At 39.9% G+C, this 12,521-nt stretch overlaps 1 protein-coding gene across 3 annotated transcripts in view; it reads left to right on the top strand.

Moving 5' to 3' along the window:
- gmeb2 (glucocorticoid modulatory element binding protein 2) overlaps positions 1-12,521 on the top strand; it is a 65,782-nt gene that overhangs the window by 20,437 nt on the left and 32,824 nt on the right. For 2 of the 3 annotated variants that reach the window (XM_059980536.1, XM_059980537.1), the window contains exon 2: positions 6,132-6,303. In XM_059980536.1, the coding sequence (XP_059836519.1) occupies positions 6,173-6,303 (131 nt within the window). In that variant the 5' untranslated portion in view covers positions 6,132-6,172. Of the gene's footprint in view, positions 1-6,131; positions 6,304-12,521 lie in introns of those variants that run through there. The other variant, XM_059980538.1, reaches the window with a different exon arrangement.

Raw genomic sequence — 12,521 nt, 5'->3', positions numbered from 1 at the left:
GGAGTACTGTGAGCAGTTTTGAGCCCATTATCTAAGGATGCGTCCAGAGGAGGTTCATGAGAATGATCCTAGGAATGAAAGGGTTAAAAGATGAGGAACATTTGATGGCTCTGGGCCGGTACTTGCTGTAGTTTAGAAGAATGAGGAGGGAACTCACTGAAACCTATTGAATTTTGAAAGACCTTGATAGAGTGAATATGGAGATGATGTTTCCTATGGTGGAGGAGTCCAGGACCAGTGAGCACAGCCTCAGAATAGAAGAACATCCCTGTTGAACAGAGATGAGGAATTTCTTTAGCCAGAGGGTAGTGAATTTGTGGAATTCGTTGCCACAGATGGCAATGGAGACTGTGTCCTTGGGTATATTTTAAGCAGAGATTGATAGTTTCTTGAATAGTAGGGATGGTGAAGATTACGGGGAGAAGGCAGGAGAGTTTGGTTGAGAGGGCTAATAAATCAGCCATGATCGAATGGTGGAGCAGACTCAATGGACAGGGAGGGGAAGCAGCAGTTGTCTTGGTACATAATGGTACCAATGACCTAGGAAGGAAAAACAATGAGATCTTGAAAAGAGAATTTGGAGAGCTAGGTAGAAAGCTGAGAAGCAGGACCTTCTGGGTAGTAGTTTTGGATTGCTGCTATGCCACGCGTCATTGAGGATAGAAACAAGATGGTTTGGCAGATAAAATTGTGGCTGAGAAGCAGGTGCAGCGGCAGGGCTTCAGGTTCTTAAATAATTGGGATCTCTTCTAGGGGAGGTATGACCTGTTCAAAAGTGATGGGTTGCACCTGAACCCGAGGGGTACAATATTCTTGTGGGCAGATTTGTTAAAGCTGTTGGGGAAGGTTTAAACTAACTTGGCAGGTGGGTGGGAACCGGAGTGAAGGGACTCTGGAAAGGATGGATTGTAAAAAGTAAAGGTAGCATGCACTCAGACTGTCAGGAAGGGCAGGCAGGTGATGGGACTTAGTTGCAGCCAACAGGCTGAGTATCAAATCATTAGGGATGCAGAATCAGAAAGGATAGCAAATATGGTACTCCAGGTGTTGTATCAAAATGCATGTAGTATAAGAAATAAGGTGGATGATCTTGTGCAATATTACAGATTGCCAGGTATGATGTGGCTATCACTGAATCATGGCTGAAGGGTGGTTGTAGTTGGGAGCTGAATGTCCAAGGTTACACTTTATATCAGAGGGATAGGAGGGTAGGCAGAGGGGGTGCTGTGGCTCTACTGGTTATGAATGGCATCAAATCAGGAGAAAGATGGTACATAGGATTGGAAGACATTGAATTCTTGTGGGTTCAGTTAAGAAACTGCAAAAGTAAAAGGGTGTTAATGGCAATTACACACAGGCCTCCCAAAAGAGGCTGGGGGTGGACCACAGATTACAACAAGAAATAAAAAAAGTGCAGTCAAAAGGGCAATGTTATGGTGGTAATGGGAGATTTTAACATGCAGGTCAATTGGGAAAATCAGCTTGGTAATGGATCTCAAGAAAGTGAGTTCATTGAATGTCTAAGAGATGGCTTTTTAGAGCAGTTTGTCGTTGAGCCTACTAGAGGGTGAGCTATATTGGATTGGGTGTTATGTAATGAAACAGAGGCAATTTGGGAGCTTAAGGTGAAAGAACCCTTAGGAATCAGTGATCACAATATGATTATGTTCAAAGTGAAATTTGATAGGGAGAAAGTAAAGTCATGTAGCAGTATTTCAGTGGAGTAAGGGAAATTACAGTGGTTTGAGAGAGGAGTTGGCCCAAGTAAATTGGAAGGAGCTGCTGGCAGGGATGTCAGCAGAGCAGCAATGGTGTGCCTTCCTGGGGAAAATGAGGAAGGTGTATGTGTATTCCAACACATGACGTGTATTCTAAAAATGAAGAAATACTCAAATGGTAAAATAGTACAACTGTGGTTGACAAGGTAAGTCAAAACTATTGTAAAAGCAGCATAAAGGGCATACAACAAAGCAAAAATTAGTGGGAAGATAGACGATAGGGAAGTTTTTAAAAACCTGCAGAGAGCAACTAAAAAAAATGATTAGAAAGGAAAAGATGAAACGTGAAAGCAAGCTAGCAAATAGTATCAAAGTGGATAGTAAACGTTTTCTCAAGTATGTTAAAAAATAAAAGAGAAATCAGAGTGGATATAGGACCACTAGAAAATGAGGCAGGAGAAATAATAACGAGGGACAAGGAGATGGCTGATGAACTAAATGAATATTTTGTGTCAGTCTTCACTGTGGAAGACACTAGTAGTATGCCTGTTGTAGTGCGTGAAGGAAGAGAAGTGGGTGCAGTTACTGTTACAAGAGAGAAGGTGCTCAAAAAGCTGAAAGACTTAAAGGTACATAAGTCACCCGGACCAGAGGAACTGCACCCTAGGGTTCTGAAAGAGGTAGTGTTAGAGATTATGGTGGCATTAGAAATGATCTTTCAAAAATCATTGGATTCAGGCATGGTGCCAGACAACTGGAAAATTGCAAATGTTACTTCACTCTTTAAGAAAGGAGGAAGGCAGCAGAAAGAAAATTATAGACCAGTTAACCTGATGATAGAGTCAATTGTTAAGGATGAGGTGATGGAGTACTTGGTGACATAGGACAAGATAGTACAAAGTCAGCTTGGTTTCCTTCAGGGAAAATCCTGCCTGATGAACCTTTTGGAATCCTTTGAGGAGATTACAAGTAGGATAGATAAAGATGATGCAGTGGATGTTGTATATTTGGACTTTCAGAAGGCCTTTGACCAAGTTAAGAGTCCATGGAATTTATAGGAAAGTTACTAACATGGTTAGAGCATTGGCTGATTGAGAGGAGGCAGCAAGTGGGAATAAAAGGATCCTTTTCTGGTTGGCTGCCAGTGACTAGTGGTGTCTTGCAGGGGTCAGTGTTGGGACCACTTCTTTTTACGCTGTATATAAATGATTTAGATGATGGAATAGATGGCTTTGTTGCCGAGTTTGCAGATGATACAAAGATTGGTGAAGGGGGCAGGTATTGTTGAGGAAACAGGTAGGATGCGGAGAGACTTAGACAGATTAGGAGCATGGGCAGAAAAGTGGCAAATGGAATACAATGTTGGAAAATGCATGGTCATGCACTTTGGTAGTAGAAAAGATGTGCTGGCATTGGAGAGGGTCCAGAGGAGGTTCACAAGGATGATTCCAGGAATGAAAGGGTTATGATACGAGGAACATTTGATGGCTCTGGGTCTGTGCTTGCTGGAGTGCAGAAGGATATAGGGGGATCTCATTGAAACCTTTCGAATGTTGAAAGGCTTAGCCAGAGTAGATTTGGAAAGGATGTTTCCCGTGGTGGGAGAGCCTAGGACAAGAGTGCACAGCCTCAGGATAGAGGGGCATTCTTTCAAAACAGAGATGCGAAGAAATTTCTTAAACCAAAGGGTGGTGAATTTGTGGAATTTGTTGCCACATGGAGCTGTGGAAGCCAGGTTGCTGAGTGTATTTAAGGCAGAGATTGATAGGTTCTTGATTGGACATGGCATCAAAAGTTACGGGGTGAAGGCCGGGAACTGGGGTTGAAGAGGAGATAGAAAAATAAGATCAGCCATGATTGAATGGCGGAGCAGGCTTGATGGGCCAGATGGCCTAATTCTGCTCCTTTGTCTTATGATCTTATGGACTGAAGAGTTTAATTCTGCTCCAATGTCTTATGGTTTTTAATGACAAAAATAAGGTTGAGTTACAGCATCTTGTCTTTAAGCATTTTGGAACTTGTGGGATTGAATATCAAATTTCACAATTTCAAATAACTTCTTTTGTGTGGAAACTACTCAATTTTTGCAATCTCATTAAGCATACATAGTATTAATGCAGTTTTTGTTCTAACCATTTTCATTTGGTTTTAGTTCTCAGCAAAAACTGCGACCTGTATTTCACAGTTTTACTGTGTCCCCCAGTTTGTTTGGCTGCTGATAAACTGCCCTCATTCATTTATAAATCACAGGGCTCCTGGAGAATTCTGGCCACAACCTACATATGACTTACATTTGTTCCATCTATTTCTCTCTTGCTTTCTCTGCAACTTAAAATTCTTACACTTCCTCAGTTACAACGAAGAATCTTTGACTTGTTTCTCTTTCCACAGATATAATCTGATCTGCCGAGTATTTCCAGAATTTTCAGTTTTTATTTTGATTTAAAGTAATAGATGGCATCTTTGAATGGAATTAGCCACGTGACATTAGTCCTGCTGATGCCATAAGCTAGTTAACACTTGAGAATGGTCGTTGGCTACATGCGGGATGCTTAAGTGGGGCATTTGGGGAGAGTTTAAACTAATTTGACAGGGAAGTGGGCAGAGAGTAGATGTACAGTTCGTGGGGGAGGCACAATCAAATATAGAAGGAATTATAGAAGTTCAGTATCTTGAACTATGTACAAACTTGAGAAGAATGCAAAGCTAAAATCACATTGATTTTTATTGCAAGGAGTCTGATTAGTAAGGCAGATAAACTGAGAATATTGATTAGCACATGACAATATGATACTGGGGCTACCATTGGAGATTTGGTTGACAAGACAGGACTGGCAGTTCAGCATTCCAGTGTTAAGTGTGTGGAAGGCAACATAAAAGTTGAGGTTATATTGCAGTTTTAGGTAAGGAGACCATCACTTCTTAATAAAAGAGGATGTGCTGGAAGGCTGCTCAAAAGAGATGTATGGTTACTGCTTAGGAACAAAAAGAGGGTGATTGCTTTGCTGTGAGTGTACTATGGGCTCCAAACAGCTATAGATAGGGGAGCATTTGTACATATTAGTAAGGGTTTTCAACTTTCTTATTACAACCCCAACTAAGTGAAATTGAAATTGGGGTAGGCATAACAGAAATACAGAAATTGTTAGAGACATAAATTAAATTGGAAAATCTGAAGTGGGTAGGCAGGAGGTGCATATGTTTATTGCCAGCAAATAATATTAAAGAGAATTTCAAAGCATTTTGTTAGTGTTTTAAGCGAAGGATAACTGTTTGAAAGTTTTGGGCCCATTTGGGACCAAGTGAACATTCTGTGTATAGCACTAGAAGACATGGGTGAGGTTTAAAATTTTAGAGTACAGTAAACCTCTGATGTGTTAGAGCATGGGAGCCAGGATCCCGGTTTGTTAGAAGGAAAATGTGTACTAGGGCTTCGGTGAATGGAAGCAGAGTGGAGCCAACAGAGATGAGTTGCCACATCTTTGGGATTTCCTAGTTGTCAGATGGTGCATTATTGTAATTTTACTGTACTGTATTGACTAAGACTTTATAGAGAATTCAGGGAGGATGATGGTGAATTTCTTGAAATAGTTACCATTAAAAAGGACGTTATAACTGTCTTAGGCTAAAAGGTGAACAAGTACTTAGTACCTCATGGGGTGTATAGCAGGCTGTCGTGGTAAACGTCAGAGGATACTTAAATTTTGGAATGCTCAGAATCAGGGTTTGGCAGAGGCAGAAACAAACATTTTAAAAAGTATACAGGCGAATGCTTAAATCAGTATGGCAGAAAGCTATGAGTCACATGCTGGAAAATGAGATTAATAATGATGGATATGTGTTTATCAGCTGGAATTGAGTGGGCTGGGAACCTCTAAAATTATTACAATTAACAGGCAGTTAAACTTTAATATGCAGTCTGCAGAGTTTAGAATGGGCATGTGCAACCTTTGAAATTAACCTTGTAATTAAAAATGATGCTGATTCCTTGACCTAATGTTTTCAACAAGGGAGGCACTGGTTGTTACTTCCATTTGAAAATTTCTCACCTTGCAGTACTGGTTTTCTTTAGATTCAATGGATTGGTAAACAGTTCACAGGATCACAGTTCCTTGCAAACACTACTGGAAGTATCCAACTGGAAATTGGCTTCTGTGTGTTTTCAGTGTGTGTTGAAGTTCTTTAACTAAGCACTTTGAATCTGTTGGTCAATTATGTGAAATACATAATTCATACCTCAATGCTAGTTGATTGGCTAAAATAGTTAAATTATGCACCTTAGTTTCAAAGCCAAGGGTTGATGTTCATTGACTCTGAAGCATTAGATTAGATCTCAACCAGTTAATTCAAATAACTCACCAATGCATAATTTTGTAAGCTTAGTAATTTGTGGAAATTTTGCCTTCTTTTTAGCTGGAAAACTATAGGCATCCACTCACTACAACTTTGTACACATGGCTACTCCAGATGTCAGCGTTCATGTGGAGGAAGTAGTTGTCGTAACAACACCTGATACCCCATCAGATGGAAATTCAGTTGAAGAGGTTAAGACAGTTTTAGTTGACTTCAAATCAACACAGCCGAGGTACGAAGATGAGCTCTAAATTCTTCATGTGTATACTATTTGCTTACTAGTTCTTAAAATGGTTCAAATTTCTGTTGCAAACTGACATAAGTAATATTGATATAATATAGCTGTTGGTTTTGAGCAGTTGTGGAATATTGAAACCTAATTATTTTCATTTAAAAGATAGTAAATAATAACTTTAATGATAATCATGGCAGAAGTACTACTCGGCTTTTAAAATGAGGTTTCCTGTAACAGGAAAATATTAAAAAATGAAATACAGCATAAAGCATGTTGTGGTCATGGTTTGAGTGAAAGGTAATCAAGATATGATTATGATTTATTTATCACATGTATATGGAAATGTATAATAAAATGCAATGTTTGTGTTAATGACCAACATGTCTAAGGATGTGCTGGGGACAGCCTGCAAGTGTTGCCAGGTGCCAACATAGCATGCCCACAGTGCTCACCAGAACAACACAGAACACAATAAGCAACAAAACAACAACAGCAAAACAAGCCCTCTTTCCTCCCTCCCACCTACCCACACACATGGACAGTCCTTCCAGTCCGGGACAGGCTCCAAGTCTCTAGGCTCTGGCCATTGGGCTTTATCTTCTGGACTTCTGATATCTACGTTCAGGCTTTGATCTTCAATATTGAATCCTGGATTAGTCAATGATATGACCCAGAGCTCCAGGCTTGAACTCTAGTATCTCATGCCTCCTGACTGGCCCTCATGCCTCCTGTTTACACAGACATCCTGAGACCCACCTACCTGAGGCAGCCCAAGATCCATAGATCTCCTTCATCACCAGTCAACGTCTCTGGCCTTTAAGCACAGAGCGAAGGCTAGAATCTGGATGTTCTGCATCTCGTTTCCAAATAACTGTCCAAATGCAGAGCCCAGGCCTACTCTCTAAATGTCCTTAGTTATCTGTCCATGTTATAAGCATAAGTGAACAATCAAGTTTAGATTTGCAAATCTAGAAATAGAAGAGACCACAGATTCTGGAGCAACAAGCAGGTCAAGCAGCTTCTGTGCGAGGGTGGGGTGGTGGGTGGTCAGGAATTGTTACTGTTTTGGTTTGAAACCTTGCATTATATGTGGTCCAAAAACATCAACAGGTTTTGCCCTCCTCCCTGCCTCCCCCCACTTCCTGCCCTCTCCCTCCTTCCCTCCCCTCTCCTTTCCTCCCCCCTCCTTCCCCCTCCCCTCCCCTTCCCCTCCCCCTCCTCTCCTTCCCTCTACCCTCCCACTCCCTCTTCCCCCCCCCCCCCCCCCCGATGCTGCTTGACATCCTGATTTCCTCCAGTAGGTTATTTTAATAAAGAGTAATCATTTAGCAAATTCAATAAACCATTGTGATTCAGATTGATAACATCTTTAACCAAAGAGTTGATGTAATGATGATTGGCAGTATGGTGGATTACAGTTAATCGGGACACATTGGGACCAATGCATTTTGGTCCAATTAAGTGGCTGCCCTAATTAGCCAGTTTTGTGGAAATATTGAAAAATGTATAAAAAACCATTTAACTCAGTAACAAATTATGTATTTAAATGAAACACAGAACAAATTAGAACACTGCCAATGCTGCTACAGTTCAATAAAACTTTTAGTTCATAGTAGTTACCGATAGAGGAATTCATCCATTGTACACTGCCATGAATGGGGTGTCCAGGGACGGAGCTTGTCGTGTCAATTCTGGGGCAGCTCACTCACCTTTGGTCCCCTCTGGCAGGAATGTGACAGTAACTCAAATAACCACATGTTACAACAGTAATGTGCAGAAGAGCATCTCTGACTGCAGAACACATCGAACCTTGAAGTGAATGGGCTGCAGTTGCAGAAAACCATGAACATCCACTTTATTAGGCATAGGAGATACTTTATAAAATGGTCACTGAGTGTAGATAATCTAGATGAAATGTAGATGAGTGGGTTAGTAGTACGTAGGTGATATAAAAAGTGGTGGTCTTGTAGATGGCATAGAGGATTGCCAAAAGATATAGCAGGATATAACATCAGTTGCAGGTACAGGCAAAAAATGGCAGATGCAGTTTAGTTTGGCTACCTGTGATGTGGTGCACTTTGGGAGATCAAAGATAAAGGGACAGTACAGTTAGTGATAAGACCCTTGTCAGTGTTGATTTTTCAGAGGCATCTTGGGATCAAAGTCCATAGCTATCTGAATGTGGCTGCTGTTTGGTGGATTGTTAAAGAAGGTATATGACACATTTGCTATTATTAGTTGAGGCATTGAGTTCAAGAGTTGGGAAGTTATGTTGCAGCTTCATAAAATTCTATTTGGACTGTATCTGGAATATTGCATTCAATTTTGGTTACTCCATTATAGAAACTTATGTGGAGGCTTTGGAGAGGGTGCAGAAGAGGATTACAGAATGTTGCCTGTATAGAGGTTTATAAGATTATGAGAGGCATAGCAAGACGGTCAGTATCTTTGTCCCAGGGTTGAAATATTTAATAGTGGAAGGCATGCATTTAAATTGAGAAGGGGTAAATTCAAAAGAGATGTGAGGGGCAAGTTTTTTTTACGGACTGTGGTGGCTTCCTGGAATAACTGGACATTGTGTAGGCAGAAGAAATTAGTTTAGTCAGGGATTTAATTACTAATTTAATTAGTTTGGCTCAACATCGTGCACTGAGGGGCCTGTTTCTGTGCTGTACTGTTCTGGGTTCTATGTTAGTGTATCACCTAATTCTAACTCTGCTTATATTAGCAGTCATCTTTATTTTCTTCCTTGCTTTGATGTGCATGTTAGCAGTCACAAATTATCACAGTCTTCTGTGTTGTTGTTGTTGATTTGTCCTTCATGATATTCAGAGTAATTGCAAGAAAAGCTGCAAGAAAGGATCTATCCTGGGCCCAATATACTAATGCAAAAACAAAGAAGGCACAACTGTTGCTACATTGCTCATTATTTGAAAGAACTGGTATGTCATCAAAGACACTCACGTATTTCTACAGATGTACCATGGAAGGCATTCTAACTGGTTGCATCACAGTCTGGTATGGAGGGCTACTGGACAAGATCAGAAAAGGCTGCAGAAAGTTGCAAACTCAGCCAGCCCCACCATGGGCACCAGTCTCCCTAGCATCCAGGATACCTTCAAAAGGCAATGCCTCAAAAAGGCAGCATCCATTGTTAAGGACCCCCAACATCCAGGACATGAGCCAGCTAGTGGTGTAGTGACATCCGCACTGGACTTCAAGGCAAGTGGTTACAGATTCTAATCTGGCCAGCTTCTTGCAGACTTTCCATTCATGTTGTGTTGACTGTCATGCTGGCAACTTGGCCTCGTAAAAAACAGACAAGAATGCTGAAGAAAGAAATGGCAAGGTTGCCACCGATATGCCACAAGGCATGGATAGGAACCACAATCACCCAGGACTTGCCCACTTCTCATTTTTAGGAACAGCTGATTCCCCTCAGCCATCAGCTTTCTGAATGGACAATGGACTCATTAACATTACCTCAATACTTTATCCTCTCTTTTTGCAGTACTTATTTAATTAAATTTTTTATATATACTTTAATTTTTTAATATTATGTATTGCTGCTACAAAATAAGAAATTTCATGACATATGCCACTGATATTATACCTGGTACTGATTATGATTCTGATGCATATTACAGTGATTGCAGGATCTGGTAAATGCACAGACTTCATTTTGCATTCTGCTGTTTTGAACAATGATAAAGTACATTTTCACCACATTATAGGCACATTATTGATTTAGCAAATTATTCCCAGCAATGTTATTATGCTTATAAATGCGTTATCTGCTTAAATCAAATAATTATAGCATTGCTGTCTAATAATGCATTTCATAATTTTATGGATATTCTTTGCAATCACAGGAAATTTACATAGATTGCTTTACAAGTTGTTTATGTTTTAGATTATTACTGATTAAAGGCACCTGCAGCATTTAACTTGTCTAAAATATCACACTTCATATCATGCTGAGTAGCATATTAATAAAAACAGCTATTTATATGTCATGTGTATACCAGAGGAAAAGGAATAATGCCAATAGATACACTTGCCTGTGTCTGCAGCTCAGAAGGCAAGCTTGCTTGAGTATTCCGATGGAAGTCTGCTTCTATTAATTAAACTAGCCCACAGGAACATCATGATGTTAAACATTCTTTGCTAAGCCAGATAAATAGTTTTATTTAAAGAGTTGTGATTTGCTCTTAAAAAGAGAAAATGTGGGGTTGGTGGGGTGTGGGGAATTCGTGTTACTCCATTGAAGCAAATGATATTGTAATATTAATATCAAGGAAATGAATGGAAGAAAAAGTTATCTGTGAAGCCTAGATATAAGCCGAATTGGAGGAGTTTGATCTTACTCAAAGCATTAAGGCAGGTCCAGATTGTAAATGAAGAACAAAATAGTGGATACCAAGCATACTTTTATTAGACAGAGTGCATTAACCAGTGTACAAACTCAAGTGAAATACTCCTATAACTTCTAGAAGGGACCATTTCACATATCAGAGTTTTTCTTTGTTTTTAAATCCATTCCTCTAAAGATGGCAAGCATTAAATGAACTGATATTTTTAACTGTTTCAAACTGTCCTGAGACCGAGGTGAGCTGGATTCTTGAAGCATTTTTTTCCAAAATCACAATCTTAAATCTTGTCACTGACTAAAATCACAGGCACACCTCAGGCTGCATACTTAGCCCCTTGTTCTTCTCTTTCTGTTTCTTTGACTGTGGCGAAGCAGAGTGCCAATGCCATCTGCACAGGTGTACAGAAGTGAGTTTTGTCAGCTGGTTGAGCAGTGTTGTAGCAACAACCTCGTGTTTAACATCAGTAAGATCAAGTAACTGATTGTGGTATTTAGAAAGGGCAAGTCAGGTGATCAAGCACTGGTCTTCGTAGAAGGGTCTCTAGTGGAATGGGTGAAAAGCTTTAAGTTCCTGTGTGTTTTAAAAACTTGGTGTCTATCCAGGAACCAGAACATAAATATAACTATGAAGAAGACAGGCCAATATCTGTCTTAGAAGTTTAAGGAGGTTTAGCATGTTATCGAAGACCTCTGACAAACTTAATTACAGGGGAAAGCACAGGAACATAAGAAGTTACGAAGATTGCTAGACCCAGCCATTTCCAACATGGGTACAGCTGTTCCAACTACCTACAAGTGGTGATATCTCATGCAGATGACATCCATTATTAAGGATTCCTACTACCTTGGCATGCCCTCTTCTCATTGGCAGAACGTACAGGAGCCTTAAGATCTGCACCTCAAATTTCAACAACATCTTCTTTCCCACTGCCACCAGGTTGTTGAACCCATCTGAAAAACACTAATAGTACCTTGAAATGCATTTCATTTTTCTCTCTCTCAACTTGCATTCATGTCTATTTTTGTTTGTTTTATTGTGTAACTTACCTTATTGAGCTGCCACTGCCGAAAGCTAATTTTCATGGGATTTATACCCTATGGAGGTGAACGTCCATGACAATAAACTCAAATTTAAACATGTAGTAATGTATTTTTACAGGATTAAGAAGTAGACAGTAGATTTGATCCAGTGACAAGGAGTGTGATCTAGTTCTTAAACAGTATGGTGTGACATGAAGAACTTTAGGTGGTAACATCTCATGTAGCTGCTGCCTTTGTCCTTTTAGATGTGTAAGTTGTAGGTTTGAGCAATGCTGTTTAAAGCCCAAGTGATTGAAGACATGCATTTGTAAATGTTATGAATTTTAACCATAGCTTGCAAATGCTGGATGTTGAAGTTGTTAAGAATGATTAATGTGGTGTTAGCTGCTTTGGTCTTTCATTATGCAAGAGCTGGATTATAAACTTTTCTAAAATTGAATGCAGAACATGACATGGATACTTGAGCTTAGAAACAAAACCACTTCACTACTGTTAAGGAGATGGAGATTAGTGCGATGTTTGTTAGTGAGATTGGCAACTGTGGGTGTAGGGGGAAATTAATAAAAATGAAGCTGTCATGGATTGTGGCTACCTTTTGAATTATGGCTGTGTTTGAAATTGAATAGGCAGGTACTGGGGGAAAAATGTAAGCCTTGAATATTGCTTGCATGGCCAAAAAAATGGTGTGAAGATAAAAACTAGAGTAAACTAATTTTGAGTACATTGTTAACTACTGTATCACGGTTCTCAGAGGGAAACTGCTTACTTTTTGGCAACAATTTTGTTTGTCCTGGCACCTTTA

This window comes from Hypanus sabinus, chromosome 9 (assembly GCF_030144855.1).
Source record: "Hypanus sabinus isolate sHypSab1 chromosome 9, sHypSab1.hap1, whole genome shotgun sequence".
Lineage (NCBI taxonomy): Eukaryota > Metazoa > Chordata > Chondrichthyes > Myliobatiformes > Dasyatidae > Hypanus > Hypanus sabinus.
The sequence above is the reverse complement of the archived record's forward strand: the minus strand, read 5'-3'. Positions and strand labels throughout refer to the sequence as shown.